Below are 16,475 nucleotides of genomic sequence, written 5' to 3' on the forward strand. Positions count from 1 at the left end.
CATTTATTATTTTAAAAAAAATGGTTCCAGCATGAGTCTACATTGATTTAAATCAAAACCACCCTGGAATTAAAAAAAAAAATCAATCTGTTAATCATAGATGCTGGACATTGTAATGCAAAATGGTAAGGAAAGTTAAAGAGTTAGCTATTGCAAAAATGTTATATCCATGCAAAAAATTCATTGTGAAAAAGGAAAATTAAGATAATTCAAAGAATAATCAACAATGTCTTGGATATATAATTAAGGACCTCTGTTTTGAAACAGATTCTTTATGTCAAAGTTTTACACACTGTAGGGTAAACTTTCAGTGAGTAATCCAGAAAATCACAGTTTTGGTTCATAATTTTCTTTAATAATTTTGGCTTTTGAGACCTCCCTTCCCTTTTGAATTTCCAAAAAAATTCATTGGAGTTGTTATGGATAGTTTCTGAAACCACACCATCTTCTTTGTTCTAATCAGGTCTCAAAGTGGTTAAAATCCGTGCAGAGGCTATGCAGGAAGCTTCAGATCAAGTTCCGAGTGGGCTGGTGTCAATCATGGGCCATGCAGACCTGGATGTTCAGTTGCTATGTGATAATGCCAAAGAATGGTCCTATAGCAGAGGTACACAAGAGCCAGTAGCTTGTGTAGCTAATTATCTTTTCCCAGGGGGCTGGGTATTGGGAGGTGACAAGTCATCTGTGCAGTACATCCTGGAGTATGGAAAAGCTAAGGTGCGTCTTAGGTCTCTCTGATCCTTAAAGGCTTCATCCCCCCCCCCCCCCCCAACTAATCTCTCTCTCAATTACATCACCACACTGAAGTATCATTACCCCCTGAGGAAGATTTGAACCACTCACTTGACCCTTGATCCTCAGTTCTGTGTGTGCTCATTTGTGAGTCATAGTGGCTACCAGATATTTAGCGGTCCGAGTGACCTGTCAGCTCTTATGTAAAAGATCTCCAGTTTCTGCTTGTTTGTTTTTTGCAATAATCCAAGGTGGTTCTCTTTATTCCACATCTGAAGAGCAGTACTGAAGTTTTGATGTTTGATTTGAGAAAAAGATCTAACTTCCGGATTTTATGATATCCTCAGTATTTTTGCTTTTATATGATTCATCATGCTCTAGTGATATTAAGAAGCTTTTTCTGGACAAGAAGCACTTGGAAACTACTTATTTTATATAACCATCAAATTTGACTTGATTGAGTTTACAAATGTTTTCAATCGGAACATCTCTTTACATTTTTAAACCATGGATTCATCCTATTAAGTATTTTCTTTTTGGAACTATATGACATGATCCTTAATTTTAATCAGCCTCGCAGAGATTATTACCCTTTCTATCAAATTTTAACAAAGAATCCCTTTCATTTTCACCTTACAGCATGGAATCAAGAGAGCTCAGTTCATTCCTGTTAGTGGTGCATTTCATACAAAACTGATGGAGCCTGCACAAGAACCTCTCACGAGAGTGTTGGAGTCTGTGAACATACAAACCCCTCAATGTACTGTGTACTCTGGAACAAGCTGTCAACCCTTCAATAACCCTGATCAGATAAAAAGGTAGACTTAATCAACGACAAAACTCCATTTAACAGTTTTGTGCTTGATTATCAGGCCTTTGAACATAAGCAAGGCTGGAGTTGATTTAGTTGCGATACAAACCTTGCCACTTGTGAATTAATGTAGATTATTCTCATGATAAGTACATGTAGTTTTTATCTCTATCATCACAAGCCCAACCCAAACCTCGCTTTCACACAGAGGCTCTGTTACATTTCATGACAGAACTATAAAATGGTATATTGTCCAGCTGGTTAGTCCATTGACTCTTCCTTCATAGTTCATGGAAGTATACAGTAGTTTGACCACCCTCCTAACCCCATTCATGTTACAAATTTGCAGCTATAACCAAGTGTTGACTTAAACTTCGAAACTCTGGGCTGAACATTGACTGGTAGTGTAAAGGGTGAATGCTTGACTCTTGTCTCTGAACATTGACTGGTAGTGTAAAGGGTGAATGCTTGACTCTTGTCTCTGACAAGATATTCATTTCCTGTCTATTCCCTCCACCCAGATGTATATTACAGCACTGAGAAACAATTTGGACAGGTTTGGCAGGGGGCACATGTTGTTTTAATTTTTGTGACATTAAATCACTGTAAATTGCAGATTGAAAACCAGGATAGGCATTTATTGCACATGAACAATAGAATATTAATTATTTGAAAAGCACTATACTAAGATCGTTAATGCTGGCAATTAAATAATCAAAATGTCTAAAATAGAATTCTCCAAACAAGTTGCTTTGTGGTAACTAGTTATAGGTTATCTGCAACACCAAAGTGTTAACCATGTTTTTCTTTTTTTTAATTGATTTATCACTTTTCAGTGAAGCTAAATAATTACCCAGGACACCAGGAAGGTTTCCAAAAAGCTAAAATAAGAAGAATAAGTTATGCCCTAGACCTGTACTCTATAGATTGTAAAAGTTTGGCCAAAACATCAAACATACCGCAATATAAAATATATTTTGGTTGCCTGTTATCAAACCTCTTCAGTCACATATTGGTTTTGGATACCGTTAGGTTCGAGTTAAATAAACCTACACAAAATATTCATCCAAATACAATGAAAATTTAAACTGTTTACTGTATAGTTTTGTGTTGACTTGGAATAAATCCAATGATGTGATCATTTAAAATTCAAATCAAAGCAAATACAAGGGCCACTCAAAGAACATCTTGTTCTTCGACTTATCTGAGATTAGAATGCGATGATATTGCTTGTCAAATTTGAAAACAGTTAAGCCAAGCCAAGAATTGAATAAATCTCAGTTCCTGCACCATCAGTTTATTAAATTGTCTAATTAAGTTCACTGCGCTGCTAAAAGGAGTGCCCTTTGAACTTTTGCAGGTTGTTTTTGGAAAGATTGAAGGTCCCTGTCATCAGAACAGCATAAGAATTTACAGAAACAAAAAGCCACAAATAACTTCTCCAATGAATGGCTGTTTATCATAATTATAAACAGCCATTCATTTATTGTTTGCTTTGAATTTGCATTTTTGTAAGCTCCCATGACCTGAATACATTTCAGCATATACCAAGCATGAAATCAAAAACAAAGAAGCTAAAAATAACTATGAAAGGTCGATCATTTGTGACAATGTGATTGTTGCATGGTATTCTTGTATACTTTAACTCCTAGAACTGAATCTCTTTTGCTAATTTTCTTGTGTATTGCTGCGGTTTTTCGAATGTTGAAGGACAATATTTTTATGGTTCCACATGGTGAGTCAAGCATGCATGTCAACGCCAAAGCATTTTGAGGTTTTGCGATACAGGGTTTGTGGTTTTATGATAATTGGTCCATCAGTTAAAAATTTGTTATAACTCAAATCACAAACTTTCCCAGTATATCAGATGTACTTTTTCAGTGATAGATATAGCTATTAAGACATGATTGATCATTGCAGTTATTACACACAACTTTGGCAGTTGTGAAATTTAAGCGTGAAAAGATTCAGGCTATAACGGGATTCGAACCAATGACCTCTGCAATACCGTTGCAGTGCTCTACTGGTCAATTAAATTTCACAATTGCTTAAGTTGTGTGTATATGATCTTTCCTGAGTGCAGTTGGATAATTAATATTTGTTTTTAATTTATCTCTCGCAGCTTGCTGGTAAGACAGTTGGTAGAGCCTGTTAACTGGATGAAAACAATGCAAAACATATTCAAAGGAAGGACAGCAAATAGCAAAATCTACGAAGTGGGACCTGGAAGACAGTTAAGAGCTATGATTTACCGCATCGACAGAACACTGCTGGATAATTTCACAAACGTTGAGACATGACACAACATTCTTCAAAACTCAGGATGGTAAAATTTTGAATTTACACCTTGTGCCTTACAGGAGAGAAGATATACATGCATCTCCTTCACTCTGGAACACCTAAGTTTGGTTGATTACATCAAGCTTAAAAAAAAAAGGAGAGAACAGGACATCAAGCTTTGGTACAAGCAGACTATGTTAACTTAAACTGAAGACGGATAATTTGGAGATCTATGTCAAGTTCTAGATGACGATATCAAGGCTGAACTGGGCAAGGCAATATTAATTTTCCATGGCCATATCAACAAAGGTGGAGAACCACAGTGCAAAAGACTAGCGGGAAAGCCAATACTTACTACTATTTACCAACTGAGATTATCTTCACTGATGGGTGATCTAAGATGTGGAATTCTTTCACAACCACTGCTTTGTAGAAGCCTTCAGAAGAACATACAACAATTTAAAGCATGCTCAAATGCTACTGCCAATTATTTGTGATATGTGATTGTTATGGAGAGTTCACTTGACTCGGAAGAAATTAAACCGAACTCTGCCTCAATGATATGGACAAAGGGCCAGTCCTGTCAGAGCTTGCATTGGTATTGGTGGCGTTCAGCTGTTAGTAGTAAATATCGTAAAATGCAATCAGCTTTCAAAAATGTATACTCTGGTAAACATTAGTTTCTTCTCTGTATTTATCTTGTAATTCTTTCCTGTTTTACACTTTACAGCATTTAGCTGCCAACAAAATCTTTGACACATCTTCCTGCAGAGGAAACTTTTTCATCTTACCAGGGATCACCAAAATCAATGTTTACAAAATGTTCAAACAAATGAAAGAATAATTTGAAGGTTTAAATTATTTAAGTGCATTATCACATTTTGCTTATCAGTGACAAATCCAGAATAAAGTGTTCAAAAGGGGTATTGTAAAAGCTCTCAGTGCAAAGATGTGACTTTTCTTGCTTAAAAGGGACAGTAGTTCACCTGAAGTACTATAATTTTATTTTTAATTAGTAATGTAAGAACAGAGTTAGGTTCTGTTACTGGCCATTGTTGGCCAGTTCCTCTTGGACAGAATAAAGTCGAGAAATGGAGGGTCAGAAATTAAACCTCCGTGTATGAAAATAGGCAGAACAGCTTTTTCATTATGAGGGTCGAGGGTGTAGCCATTTTAGCCCTGATGGAAACAACTTGAAACTCATCATGCATGTGCCCTGGCTTTTCAGTCAGTGTTTAGACATAAAATCAAGCAGTCCCTCTTAAAAGCCTGGCACGACACTTACTAGTGCCTTTTACCACCCAGGTATATCAAAGTGTACAGGGAAATTGTAAGGGCAATCCATAGCCTATTATAAAATCGCATCACATCCATGGGGAGACAGAAGACTCTTGGACACTTGGTCAAATTTTTGCTGAGATAGTATTGCAAAATTTTATCCAAGATCATGTGAGAATTTGATAATTAGGGTCAATCCAGATTAAGAATTTTTATTTTGCAAACATATCTGCCATGAATTCCAAGTTACAAGACTGGATGGTGATTTTCAACCCTCCCTGAGTGTCCATGTGTGTTCAACTCACTTCCTAGCAGCTATTGGCAAGTCAAGTCCATGTTTCAGATTACTAATAGTCAATCAAGCACTGTAAACTTATACTTTGACCTTGTCAAAGACCAGAGAGAGAGGCTTTCAAAGGTTCCATGACTGCTGTAGAGGAGCAATGGGTATGTAGTGATTGAGTACAGCAACTGTGTATTGAGACAGCTATCTATTTTGAACCAATTACCCTTCGCAGCCTTCTAAAGAAGCTGCCCCTAATTGTGCACCACTTGATAAGGCAGTCCACAAAAAGTGCTCTAGAAGCTGGTGCAATTTGCTGTTCTCACTGATGTTCTTTAAAACAACCTTAATTTTTGCGGTCACCAAATGAAGAACACACAACAAGTTAAAAATTCAAATTGCATAAATTTTATTCTTCAATAAATTAGTTTGAAACAATCCTGGCTATTATATGTAACATTTAACTGTCCTTGTTTTGAACAGTATTCTTATGGCACAATTATATTTATGAAGCCTTGCAATTCATCAAATCCAAGTTTTAACATCTCTGTACAGTGATATATAGTAGTGAATAAGCTTGCAATCCTAGAATAGACTCAGATGACTTTGAAAGGTACACAGATTTCTGGCACACAGAAGAACTAGAGTGACGAAAAAAACTGTGCGATATTGTTTAGGAAGTAGAAGAAAGGAAAAGCCTGAAGACTCAATAAATAATAAATTGTTTCAAACTTGGACACCATGAATTGCAAAGATAACTTTCAGCATCTGCTCTGCTATATATTAAAAATACACTCGAACAATCTTTGAGAATTAATTTAGTATGAAATCATCCAAACGTGAACTATGAATTAGAACCTATTACAATAACATATGATGCGCAATTTTTTTCAAAAAATTAACTTGGCGTCACTTGCTACGTGTCGGCAAAATTGATCTTATGTAGTTCTTTTCTATCTCAAATATTTTGATTCCTTTGAGAATCAACCAAGTCGAAAGTTTCTCATTTGTAGATTTCTTCAAATCAAAAAAATGTCATCCATTCGTTCCTCAACGCTGAACTACAAATTTTTCATTCCAAGACGCACTGATCCGAGAACAACTTGTTAACAAAACCATTAAACTACAGCCGTCTTTCTTACTGAGTTAAAAATAGAGAACAATCAACCCACAATTTTCTAGACCATCAATTTAATTTTTTCTGGGCCATCGATTTTCAACTTCGATACCAACGCGAACAACTATTATAATTTAAAATTAACTTCACACACTAGCTACTGCAGAATATTGGCGTAACTATTAAATCTATTGAACGGAACATTTCCGCTGAATTCGGACATTCAGTTAAATTATCTCGTACTAATAAAGTGTGCCATTTCTGTGAAAGAATTAATTTAACAGTTGAGTTTTTTTCCAACTGAAACGAAACAGTCGTACCTTGGAATCACCAAGAAAATAGTTAAATTTCTCATTTACATCTTAAGCAAAATATTATAGCTAGTATTAGAAAGTCTTAGAAGAACATATTGAACGCTAAGAATATACATCTCTTTAACATATCTTAAAGTTGATATTTCGACAATGTCCTACGAGGAAAATTATTATATCGTACATGGACACACTAAATAATGTTCTTGAATAAAAATAACACATCTTTTTAGATTTTATTAGGCTGGGAAATAACGACTTCAAGTCGTTTGAAAGCTACTCTAGCTCTGTTTGACAGTGTAAAGACTAATACTAAAATCTAACTACAGTCTACCACTACAAATTGGAGTCCCAGCGCGCGCAAATTCGTCTAAAGTTATGCAAGCACTTTTCGACGCTTCAACCAAATTATCATTAGTTGATATTCGTTTTCGTTAGCAATTATCCGTTGCTTTTGGCAAAGTTTTTTTCAATCTAAATAATATTGTGAACATGACTTCTTTTTGTTCAAAAATAACAATACTTCCCCAGGGAAAACTTGTGTTCCGAAATCTAAGAGAGAGGTAATTTATTTTTTTCACAAAAACACAGCAATGTCGAAAAGCGTTTAGTATTTTTACTGTATCAAAAAGCAACTGTGATGTTTCCGGAAACGAAAAAGAACGTTTTCACCCGTTGAAAGGCAAAAGGGAAAATTGCAATTCCTTCATTGAAAATATACGTAACACAACAATTTCAAGAACTTGCTTTAACATTTCGAACAGTGTTAACAATACCATCGCTTAACAAAACAGGGCTGAAGCAAATTCCGAAAGCTTTTCCGCTGTTCAACAGAAAAATGAATGGTACATGAAGCTCCATTGAGAGCCTTCACACCTTTTCTTTTTCATTACATTCGCCGGCCTGTTTGAGCTCAGCGTCCAAATTAAATTATCTCTCAATCTTCAACTTTTCGCTGTCAAGGGAAAGCCTAAGACAAACAGTTAACTCTTTTGGTTGTTTCTTTCCCGAGAAACGCATTAAATAATCAAACAAAACAGTGGCATTTAAATACAATATAAGCTTACAAGGTGTAAAAAAATATCGGTACGAACTCGAAGTTCGTCAACAATTTTTGCATCAAGTCGAGCAACATTTTCATAAATGGATTAAATAAATACTTTCCACAAACGCGTTCAAGGCTTCAAATATTATTCTCGAAAAGCGCCACCTATTTTTAATTTTATTTATCATCAAGCATATCCGCTTGATAAATTTGAACTGAATTAGCAGTGAACGAACGAAGACGTGTGTGTAGCGCGTGAAACAAACGAGCTGTTGAGCGTACTAAAATAAACCAAACTTGACTTAAAAGGAAAGTCCAATTCTTGGCAGATTGTAAGCGATAAATCAACTCTGGAAATCAAAGACAACTTGTTGAAGCAAAGAAACCACAAAAGTCCTACCGAAAAAGGAAAAGATCGATTTGTAAAAATAACTGATTTCTGAAGGCATGCAAATTTTGTTGACACCATATTCGGACACGATAAATTCAGAAATACAACTTTGAATTACTCGTCGAATTTATCCAGTATATTTAATCTCAAGGTTTACGAGTCCTATATCATAAAATCTACTTCACACGAGTGTGGAAACACAACTACACTACGTCTTCGTTTCTTATTAGTTTTTAGAACACTTGTATACGATTGTTGCCAAAATCTACAACAATTATTGACCCTTCGTTGCTTACGCAGATACCTGAGGGACGATCGAGCTGACCAGGAGCACTGCCGTGTGTTCCAAACTTGCAGAGAAAGTTCCCGTTAGGTTGGAAGATCTGAATTCGATGGTTCTTTGAATCGGCAACAATGATGTTCCCCTCCTGGTCCACTGCGACTCCTTGGGGGCGTAGGAACTCGGTGTTCTTGCTTCCCTCCACTCCCAGGAACCATGCGTGCTGAAAATCGGCCCTGATTACGAGCAAGCGGTGGTTGTTGAAGTCGGTGACAATCATATGGCCTTCATGATTAAACGCAACGCCACGAGGAGAGTCAAACTCTTTCCAGTGGATGCCTTCGAAGCCGAACTTGCCAAGGAACTTGCCCTCGCGGTTGAAGAGCTGGACACGGTGGTTGCGTGTGTCCGAAACTAGAATGTTGCCCTCATTGCTGCAAGCCACGTCCCAGGGATAGCTGAACTGGCCGTTCTTGCACCCTTTCTCGCCGAATTTCAGAATGAAAGTTCCATCGGCATTGAAGACTTGAATACGATGGTTGTCTTTATCGGCAACGATAATTCGCCCATCATTGTCACAAGTTACCCCTGCCGGCCGATCGAACTGTCCATTTCTGGAGCCTGCAGATCCGAACTTGAGACGAAAATTCCCGTAGCAATCGAAGACTTGAATACGGTTATTGCTGCGATCGGCCACAATAACATTGCCATCTTTATCACAGCAAACGCCCCACGGGCGACAAAGTTCACCGTCCGCTTCGCCTTCTGAGCCAAAAAACCGAACCACTGGCCCCACGCCAGAGTAATTGCGACCCTTAATAACAGCGACTTTGAACGGGGAGTCATTGATGTGGCGACCACGAATTGTTACTGAAACAACATGTTCTCCAGTCACTTGAGGGCGGTAAGAAACTGTGTAAGTTCCATTTTGCCGATCGCTAACCTCAGCTCGGTAGAAGATCCCATCGGGACCTTGCACTAAGACGCGCAAGGGGTCACCACCGATACAACGGTTTTCGCCTTGATGGTCTTTGGCTTGCACTATAAACATTGCGACTTTGCCGCGAATACCGCGTCTTAATCCATCCCCAGTGGCACAGGAATAGGGAGCAAAAGCGCTGCTACTAACAATCCCCAGAGAACTAATAGCCGTTTGCAATGCCTGATCGGGAGGAGTGAATAATATGGCGTCATCTTCGTGGGGTTGTAGCAGGCCACGTTTGGCCCTCAGTTCGTTTAGAGTTTCTGATAAACGGTTCTTAATAACGAGCAATTCCGGGTCCGTGCTCAGTTCTGCCGATCTCTCTGATGACTCGCAAACGCTCAACACTTTACTTAGGGTAGTCTTAAGTTCATCAATCTGTAAATGAAGCGATTTACCTTTAATTTGGCGCACTTTCTCCACGCGTCGTAAGAGCTCGCGCTCTCGCTCTTCCAGGGCAGCCATGTGTCTTCGTACCGTTTGCCGGATTTCGTTTGAAACCGTCTGTGCTCTGTATTCCACTTGCTCGGCTATCGCTTGTGAAGAGTTGACAGATTCTTCCAGTTTACAAATCTCCAGTTTGGCATCAGTGATCAACTTTCCCACGATCACCTTAGTGGATTCGACGGCCTCGCGAAGGTACTGGAAACTATGGCCTCGATGTTCATGGAAAGTGCATTCGCTGCACACAGGAGTGAAGCAAGTCTCACAATACAGCCGTAAAAATTCATTTTCATGTTTTCCACAACGAATCAAGTCATCAGAAGCAGTTTTCTCGGCCATCGTTGCCAGTGGCGAGATTGAAGTTACTGGTGAAGCCGCTAATGTGCCAGTGGCGCTGGTTGTTTTGCTTTGCATCATTGCGGCTTCTTCGATAAAGGAAATGATTCGGTGATCCTTGGTGATTCGTACTCGCTGGTGAGCACGTACACAGTTATCACATAGATATTCACTACAGTCCTTACAATGTGCCGTAACCATTGATCCCTCACTGCAATTGCTACAATCGCGTATCACTGCTCGGATCAAGCTGCTTGTTTCGATGTTTCCCTGGCTCGGCACTAACACATCGAGAATATTATGGCTGAATATGTTCGTAGGTAAACCGTCGATCCCGGCCTCTGAAAGCGGAACGTTCAGCCGACACTTTGGACATTTCAAGCGGCCGCCTTCCACGGCTAACGTAAGACAGTTCTTACAAAAAGTATGTAAACACGGGAGAACTTTTGGATCATCGATGCCGTTATGACATGCACATTGTGGACAAGGCATCTTGTTCAGCCCAGCTAACTTATCCAAGCCTTCGGCCATTTTAGCGTTGCAGAATAATCGCATTGAACCTGAGAAACTGGGCGCAAGCCACAGTAAGGTACTGTGTTCTTGGCGATCTATGCGAAGGAATGAATTTCGTTGTGCGAGCACATGTGATCGACTCTCTATGATTCACTACTGTGTGATCATTCGCTGCGTCACTTGCATCCACACACGGCTCCTTTGAGCTGCGAGCCGCTTTTGTTTCGTTTTGAAAACCGCCAATCACAGAGCGTTTTTTCTGACTAGAAGGCGTGGCGCGAAAAGGAACTCACATGGCCATTTCATTCTAACGCTACTTACCTGTCAATCAAAATCCCAGTTAACATGATCACTGGCCAATCAGGCGTGCGTATTTACGAAGCCTGCCGGCTGTAAATTACCGAGAACACAAGCATGTTACATCCAATTTCATGTAATTTCAAACAATAGAGAGAGGTCCGTAACAACACAACGTGACATGCATTGCGATCAACTTTCCTTCAATCGCGGAGGAGTCAACACGTCCTACTCATTCTAGAAAGTGTCAACCTCCCCGGCTTTTCAACTTCTCTTTTTTTTTTATGAAATCCGCCTCTACTCAATGTGGGGGCAGAGGGCTGTATTGCGAAAGGGAAACTAATTAGATCTGACATCCATGATTCGTCAAGCATGTCATGTCACACAAAACAAAACACCAATGCATTCGCCAATTAGTCAGAGAAAAGAGATCAAATGTAGTTGTTACATGCTCAAGATTCTGGCAAGAAGCCATGCATTTCTCAATCGCTTCCGATCTAAACAATTCTGCGGTTTCCTGTTGTTATGGGCCAACGATTAAAGCGAAGAAGTTTTTTCGTTTTTCATCCATCGCTGCCGTGTGAGTTTTTTATTCCTTTGCGTACCTATGCAAATGTTCGGCGTTTTGTCACCTCTTGGATACACACAGGGACAAAAAGGCGCTACCTTGACATTTTACATGTTCCATCGATGCACTCAAGGTCATCGGGACGCCATCATGTTGTTCGCACATAAAACGCATTTTGACCATGTTTACATCTCACATTTGTGACCTTTTGATATCGACTTTCAATCACTTTTTTCAACGATCGCTGCTCGAACATATAAAAAAGCCACACAGGTAGATAACAGGTAAACATATATGATAATAGAACTATCCATGTAATCACTTTACCACTCTAAAAGAGATTCACTCTTTTATCCAATGAAATGCGCTCGATCAACAATTACTGCATTATGTCATTGTTCTCCACGTGTTGTGTGTATTTTAAAAGCTCTTTCGACAGTGCTTGGATATTGAACACCGGAAGTTCCGACGTGACGTTCCAAAATCACGTCGATCATTGTGGTTATTAGATTTGGGAAACTGTTGCGATAAGACCCATATTTTAACTTTTCACTGTAAAGACAAAACGTTGGCTAATTTGTAAGAAGAAAGCACTCGTCTAAAAGCAGTTATCTTTGATATTGTCATCAGCGTATCATACAATGTGCCGATATCAACTGGTGTTTTGGCGGAAATGTTTTCGGCGCGTTTGTGACAGTTTTTCAGGGGATTTCTACACTTCTAACCGCATTGCTGGAAAAACTAAAAAAAATCACACCCACACACAGCTTGCGCTAAAAAAAAAGCACAAGGTCAGCTCTTTTATCCGCGGCATGGCGGATCTTAACCTTCATATCTTACCTTCTAATGTGTTATGCCAAAACGATAACAATTTTCCAGTCTTAGTCTGGTCAGTGATAATTCCCCGCCAGATATGTTGTCAGTACTGATTTACAAAACCTTCTTCTCCTGTCGCCTTTCGTGCGCAAATTGTTTAGTTTTGTTTTACAAAACTAAAGAAAATAAACAATTTTTCGAATCTACACGCCATAATGCTGTGTGTTTTTCTTTTCTAGATAAAACAAATAATACCAGATAACTGTAGGACCTGTAGCAAAATCGGCTTATGTTAATGACTACAAGAGAAACGATAAGCTCGCTGTTGCCATGCATGTTATGGTCGTTGTGGAACTTGTGCCAGATCCTTCGGCCAAAGTAAACTGTGATAATTGTGACTGATGAGCCAAATTAGTGGCTAATTTAAAGGAAACGGTTAGTTTAGGCACTGGCCTGAAAGGCTGCCGAAAATTTAGACATACCTTCGCGCCAAAAAGAAAAAAGAAAAGTTGCAACCGGGATTGGATCGTCTCGGAAAGAAATCTAACAAGAGATTTTTACAGTGACAATTCTGTCATAATATAAACATAACGTAAATTTCCGTGAGCGATCAGTATTCCTACATAGGTTCTGCTCAGTAGAGTTCCTGTTTCATTGTTACGCTTTTTTTTACGATTAGCACAATCTAAAATGACAGGAAATCCAATTTTCACGTCGTGAAGTAAGATAAAAAGGAAACAGACATGCAATAAGGTTACGTTATTGACCTGTGGAACTTCAATTAAACCTGACATTATTCTGTAGTTCACTGTGCCAAAAAGATATTAGTACCGCCTGCTTTTCTTAAAAGATATACTTACGGGTGAGTGAGTATTCTTGTTTGGACTTCTTCCTCGGAAATTTTGAAACTATTAAAAACAAATGAAGCGGTAAGTTAATTTTCAGTACTTTGAAAGTTTTATTCGATTTTCACCTAACACTATTTACTATAAAATGGAAAAGAGGGGAAAATAAGAAGTTTTAAGCGAGTCCTGCACTAAGCCAATTAATGAGAATAATGTCAAAACGTAACATGACTTTACTTGACTCAGAGCAGATTCAGAGGCAGGTAAAGTAAATTAAAATGCAGATCAAACACCGATTGCGACAAGTATGTCTTCCGTGGACGTATGATAATTGTCCTCAAATTGTTTGTTTTGATTTATGGCCAAAACTAAGAAAGAACAATATAAAGCAAACCCCTTTGTTCAAATAATCGTCGCCCTTTGTTTTCGCGAGTGTTATTTTTTTGTTTACACTCACGCCTATTTCCGCCAGGTAAAGAAACCAGTTCAAAATCCCGAAAGCCGTCAGCCGTGTTTAAGTCGCTTTGGGGATTCGCCAAGACTTATTTCAGCTGTTTACATATCCGGCCCCTTGTAAACACTGTTCAGGACAGTAAGTAACACAAGAAGTTAATAACATGTATATATGTACTAGCCAGAGTTCGCTTATAAAGACGACAAACACCCGCAAGAATGCATAGCTTTCGCCTGGTCCTCTTTCAGATAAATCACCCAAGAAAGGTTATCGAGGAAACAATTTTCGGTAATACTGTTGTCATGTTTGGAAAACTTAAAAGCCATTTGGATTTTGGTAATAAAGCAAGTTTTCATTTATCTTTGCAGCTAGGGTTTTAAGGGTTCGTGGACAACATACGAAGAAAACATCACCCAGTTTTGGTTTTCGTCCAACGCAGGGAGAGTCAGGTTTTCAGATATAAGAGATCTTTCCTTTACAGCTAGGATCATCTCGGCATCTGCGACGTGACGTGAATTTTTTTTCCGCGCACAAATCCAAATTATAGTTGTCTCTTTGGTTTAATCGCGCTGATTTCTTTATAGAGGGTTGTTTCTGCCCGCAGATCCTCAATTTATAGGCAAAGTTTCCTGGTTGTAGAGACAAAATAGAGGGTCTTTGGACAAACTAGGTCGATGTAGAAACATGAGACAGTCATAAACAGTACTAACGGATACTGCAGATCATTAGGTCATTCAATGTATCTTTGCGGCTCGAGGTTTTGAAACATCTTTTTCCTCGAATAGTAAAGTTAATTAGGGGTTGCTGTCTGTGAATTTATTTTTGGTGTTGCCGAAAATAGTCCAGGAGAACATCGCCAAGTTCCTCAATGAGCCGTTTACATCAACATCCGGTCTCGAGTACTGAACACAAGAGACGAAGACAATCACTGCTGGGCGCTTGATGGAAGTGCTAAGCACTGCTGGTTTTAGTTTACATTACCACTGAATGAATATCGTAGTAAACAAAGCTCCGTGCGGCCATATATCACAGTACTTATGAAAAACAGGAACTAGCAAAACCGTCGACCAAAAAAATAGTGGTAAATACTTCTCTAAGAAGTCAGACTGCCTCTCACCGAAATGTTTATACCGTTTTGTACCGTTTACTGAAAAGAAATTGATTGTTATTCAGGTTAAAATTAATGAACCAAACCCTGCTTGTACAAGCTTGAATATTTTTTCCAGGTGATCTTTTGTTTTCATGTCGAATTCGATTAATGTTTGCGAATTTTTGCAAGTCAAAACAAAAGAAAACAATGGCGAACAGACATAACTGATTAAATTTACCACTTTGTATTTTACTAATACCTGCTGCAGCAGGATAACAATATAGAGTAATGTAATAACAATAACATGGTACAAACTAACTGTATTTCGACAACAAATAAGGCCACATACAAAATAAGCACAAAACTATAAATGCTAGTAGCGCAGGCAACAGCTTCACAGTTAAGAACACGAATGGGTTTATCAGAGAACGCGCGCGAATTTCAGTATATGAACAGCTTTCCTTATTAGTCGCACAGCCCATCAGTTTAAACTAATCCCTCATCTTACTTAGATCATTCACGTGAGTGCAAACTTTCGAGAGATTCCATAAATATTCACTACACGATCACACAAAATCCCAAGATAACATGGTCTTTACAAGGGATCAAGAGATTTCTCTCGACAAGCACTTCATCTCACTAACCTGAACTAAAACTGCTGAGCAAAGAGAAGGAAATACAAATTACTGTTGTACATAAGCTGTGAGATGCGCCGGTGTACATTGAGATAAACCAGGGCGCCTAAATGGATAAACTGTGAGCAAGCCTCTGCTTGGCAAGCTGTAAGGAGGTCAGGAGGAAGCAGGAAGTGGAAAGAAAAACTCGCGCGCACTCAAGCTCTCTCGCGCGCAAATGGGACAAAATCTCCCACGCGCGCGCGCGGTAGTCGTTCTGAACTGTTCGCTGTCGAGTAGCGGCTCATTGAAGCAATCGGCAGATAAAGGGAAAGTTAGGAATGTCCTAGGTGTATTTTTTTCTGTAGCTTGCGCATACATTACTGGCATAAGTTTCGTGCTTGCTCTGTCCTCTGTTCTACGACTTCTACGGCTGTCGTAAACGATACAGTTAGACTGTACTTTATTATATGACTGTGTCTCACAAGGACTGGGAACTACCGAATTCACGCATATGATTGGCTGAAATCGATATTGAAAGCGGTCCGGATTAAAATTTTCCCATTTAGACCGGCATCCAGACCGGTAATGTTTTGCGGTGAAAAAGTTGCAAACTAAAATGCAAAAAAAAAGTGACTGTTTTCTTCTAACAATATTTATTTATGGAAGTGCCAAAAAGCCTAATGAGAAAAAAAGAGCAAAGCGGACGAGCAAACTTTGGCAGAATTAAATTCAGCTCATCGCCGAACGCAAGTAAAATGTCAGTTATTACAAACCAGTTACATTAAACGAATTAAGTTGTTCTTGTTTGCCATATAATAAACATCTTATTAACCGAGCTCAGTCGGTCTGTATGGGAGAATCTTAACCTCGGTCGTTTGTACCGACCTCACTGCGTTCGGTCCCCTCTGTTCTTACGATCTCGGTCAAGATTCTCCCAAAAAGACCTCTTGCTCGGTTTAATAATAAAAGCTAAGTAATATTATTA

At 38.9% G+C, this 16,475-nt stretch overlaps 2 protein-coding genes across 3 annotated transcripts in view; one reads left to right on the forward strand and one right to left on the reverse strand.

Moving 5' to 3' along the window:
* LOC145465917 (malonyl-CoA-acyl carrier protein transacylase, mitochondrial-like) overlaps positions 1-5,698 on the forward strand; it is a 9,555-nt gene extending 3,857 nt beyond the window's left edge. For both annotated transcript variants that reach the window (XM_081449684.1, XM_081449685.1), the window contains exons 3-5: positions 464-717; positions 1,372-1,550; positions 3,666-5,698. In XM_081449684.1, the coding sequence (XP_081305810.1) occupies positions 464-717; positions 1,372-1,550; positions 3,666-3,843 (611 nt within the window). In that variant the 3' untranslated portion in view covers positions 3,844-5,698. The remainder of the gene's footprint in view (positions 1-463; positions 718-1,371; positions 1,551-3,665) is intronic.
* Positions 5,699-5,769: 71 nt separating this feature from the next.
* Positions 5,770-16,223, reverse strand: LOC145465914 (E3 ubiquitin-protein ligase TRIM71-like). The gene is made up of 2 exons (XM_081449678.1): positions 15,561-16,223; positions 5,770-13,392 (listed from the first exon to the last, which is right to left on the reverse strand). Exon 2 carries the CDS (start codon positions 10,843-10,845, stop codon positions 8,482-8,484), a length of 2,364 nt encoding a protein of 787 aa, XP_081305804.1. The 5' UTR covers positions 10,846-13,392; positions 15,561-16,223; the 3' UTR covers positions 5,770-8,481.
* Between the last annotated feature and the right edge of the window lie 252 nt (positions 16,224-16,475).

The sequence above is a fragment of the Orbicella franksi genome, chromosome 13 (assembly GCF_964199315.1).
Source record: "Orbicella franksi chromosome 13, jaOrbFran1.1, whole genome shotgun sequence".
NCBI lineage: Eukaryota > Metazoa > Cnidaria > Anthozoa > Scleractinia > Merulinidae > Orbicella > Orbicella franksi.

Excerpts from the sequence above, each read along its gene's own strand:
- LOC145465914 (XM_081449678.1), bottom strand. The coding sequence starts at position 10,845 with ATGCGATTATTCTGCAACGCTAAAATGGCCGAAGGCTTGGATAAGTTA.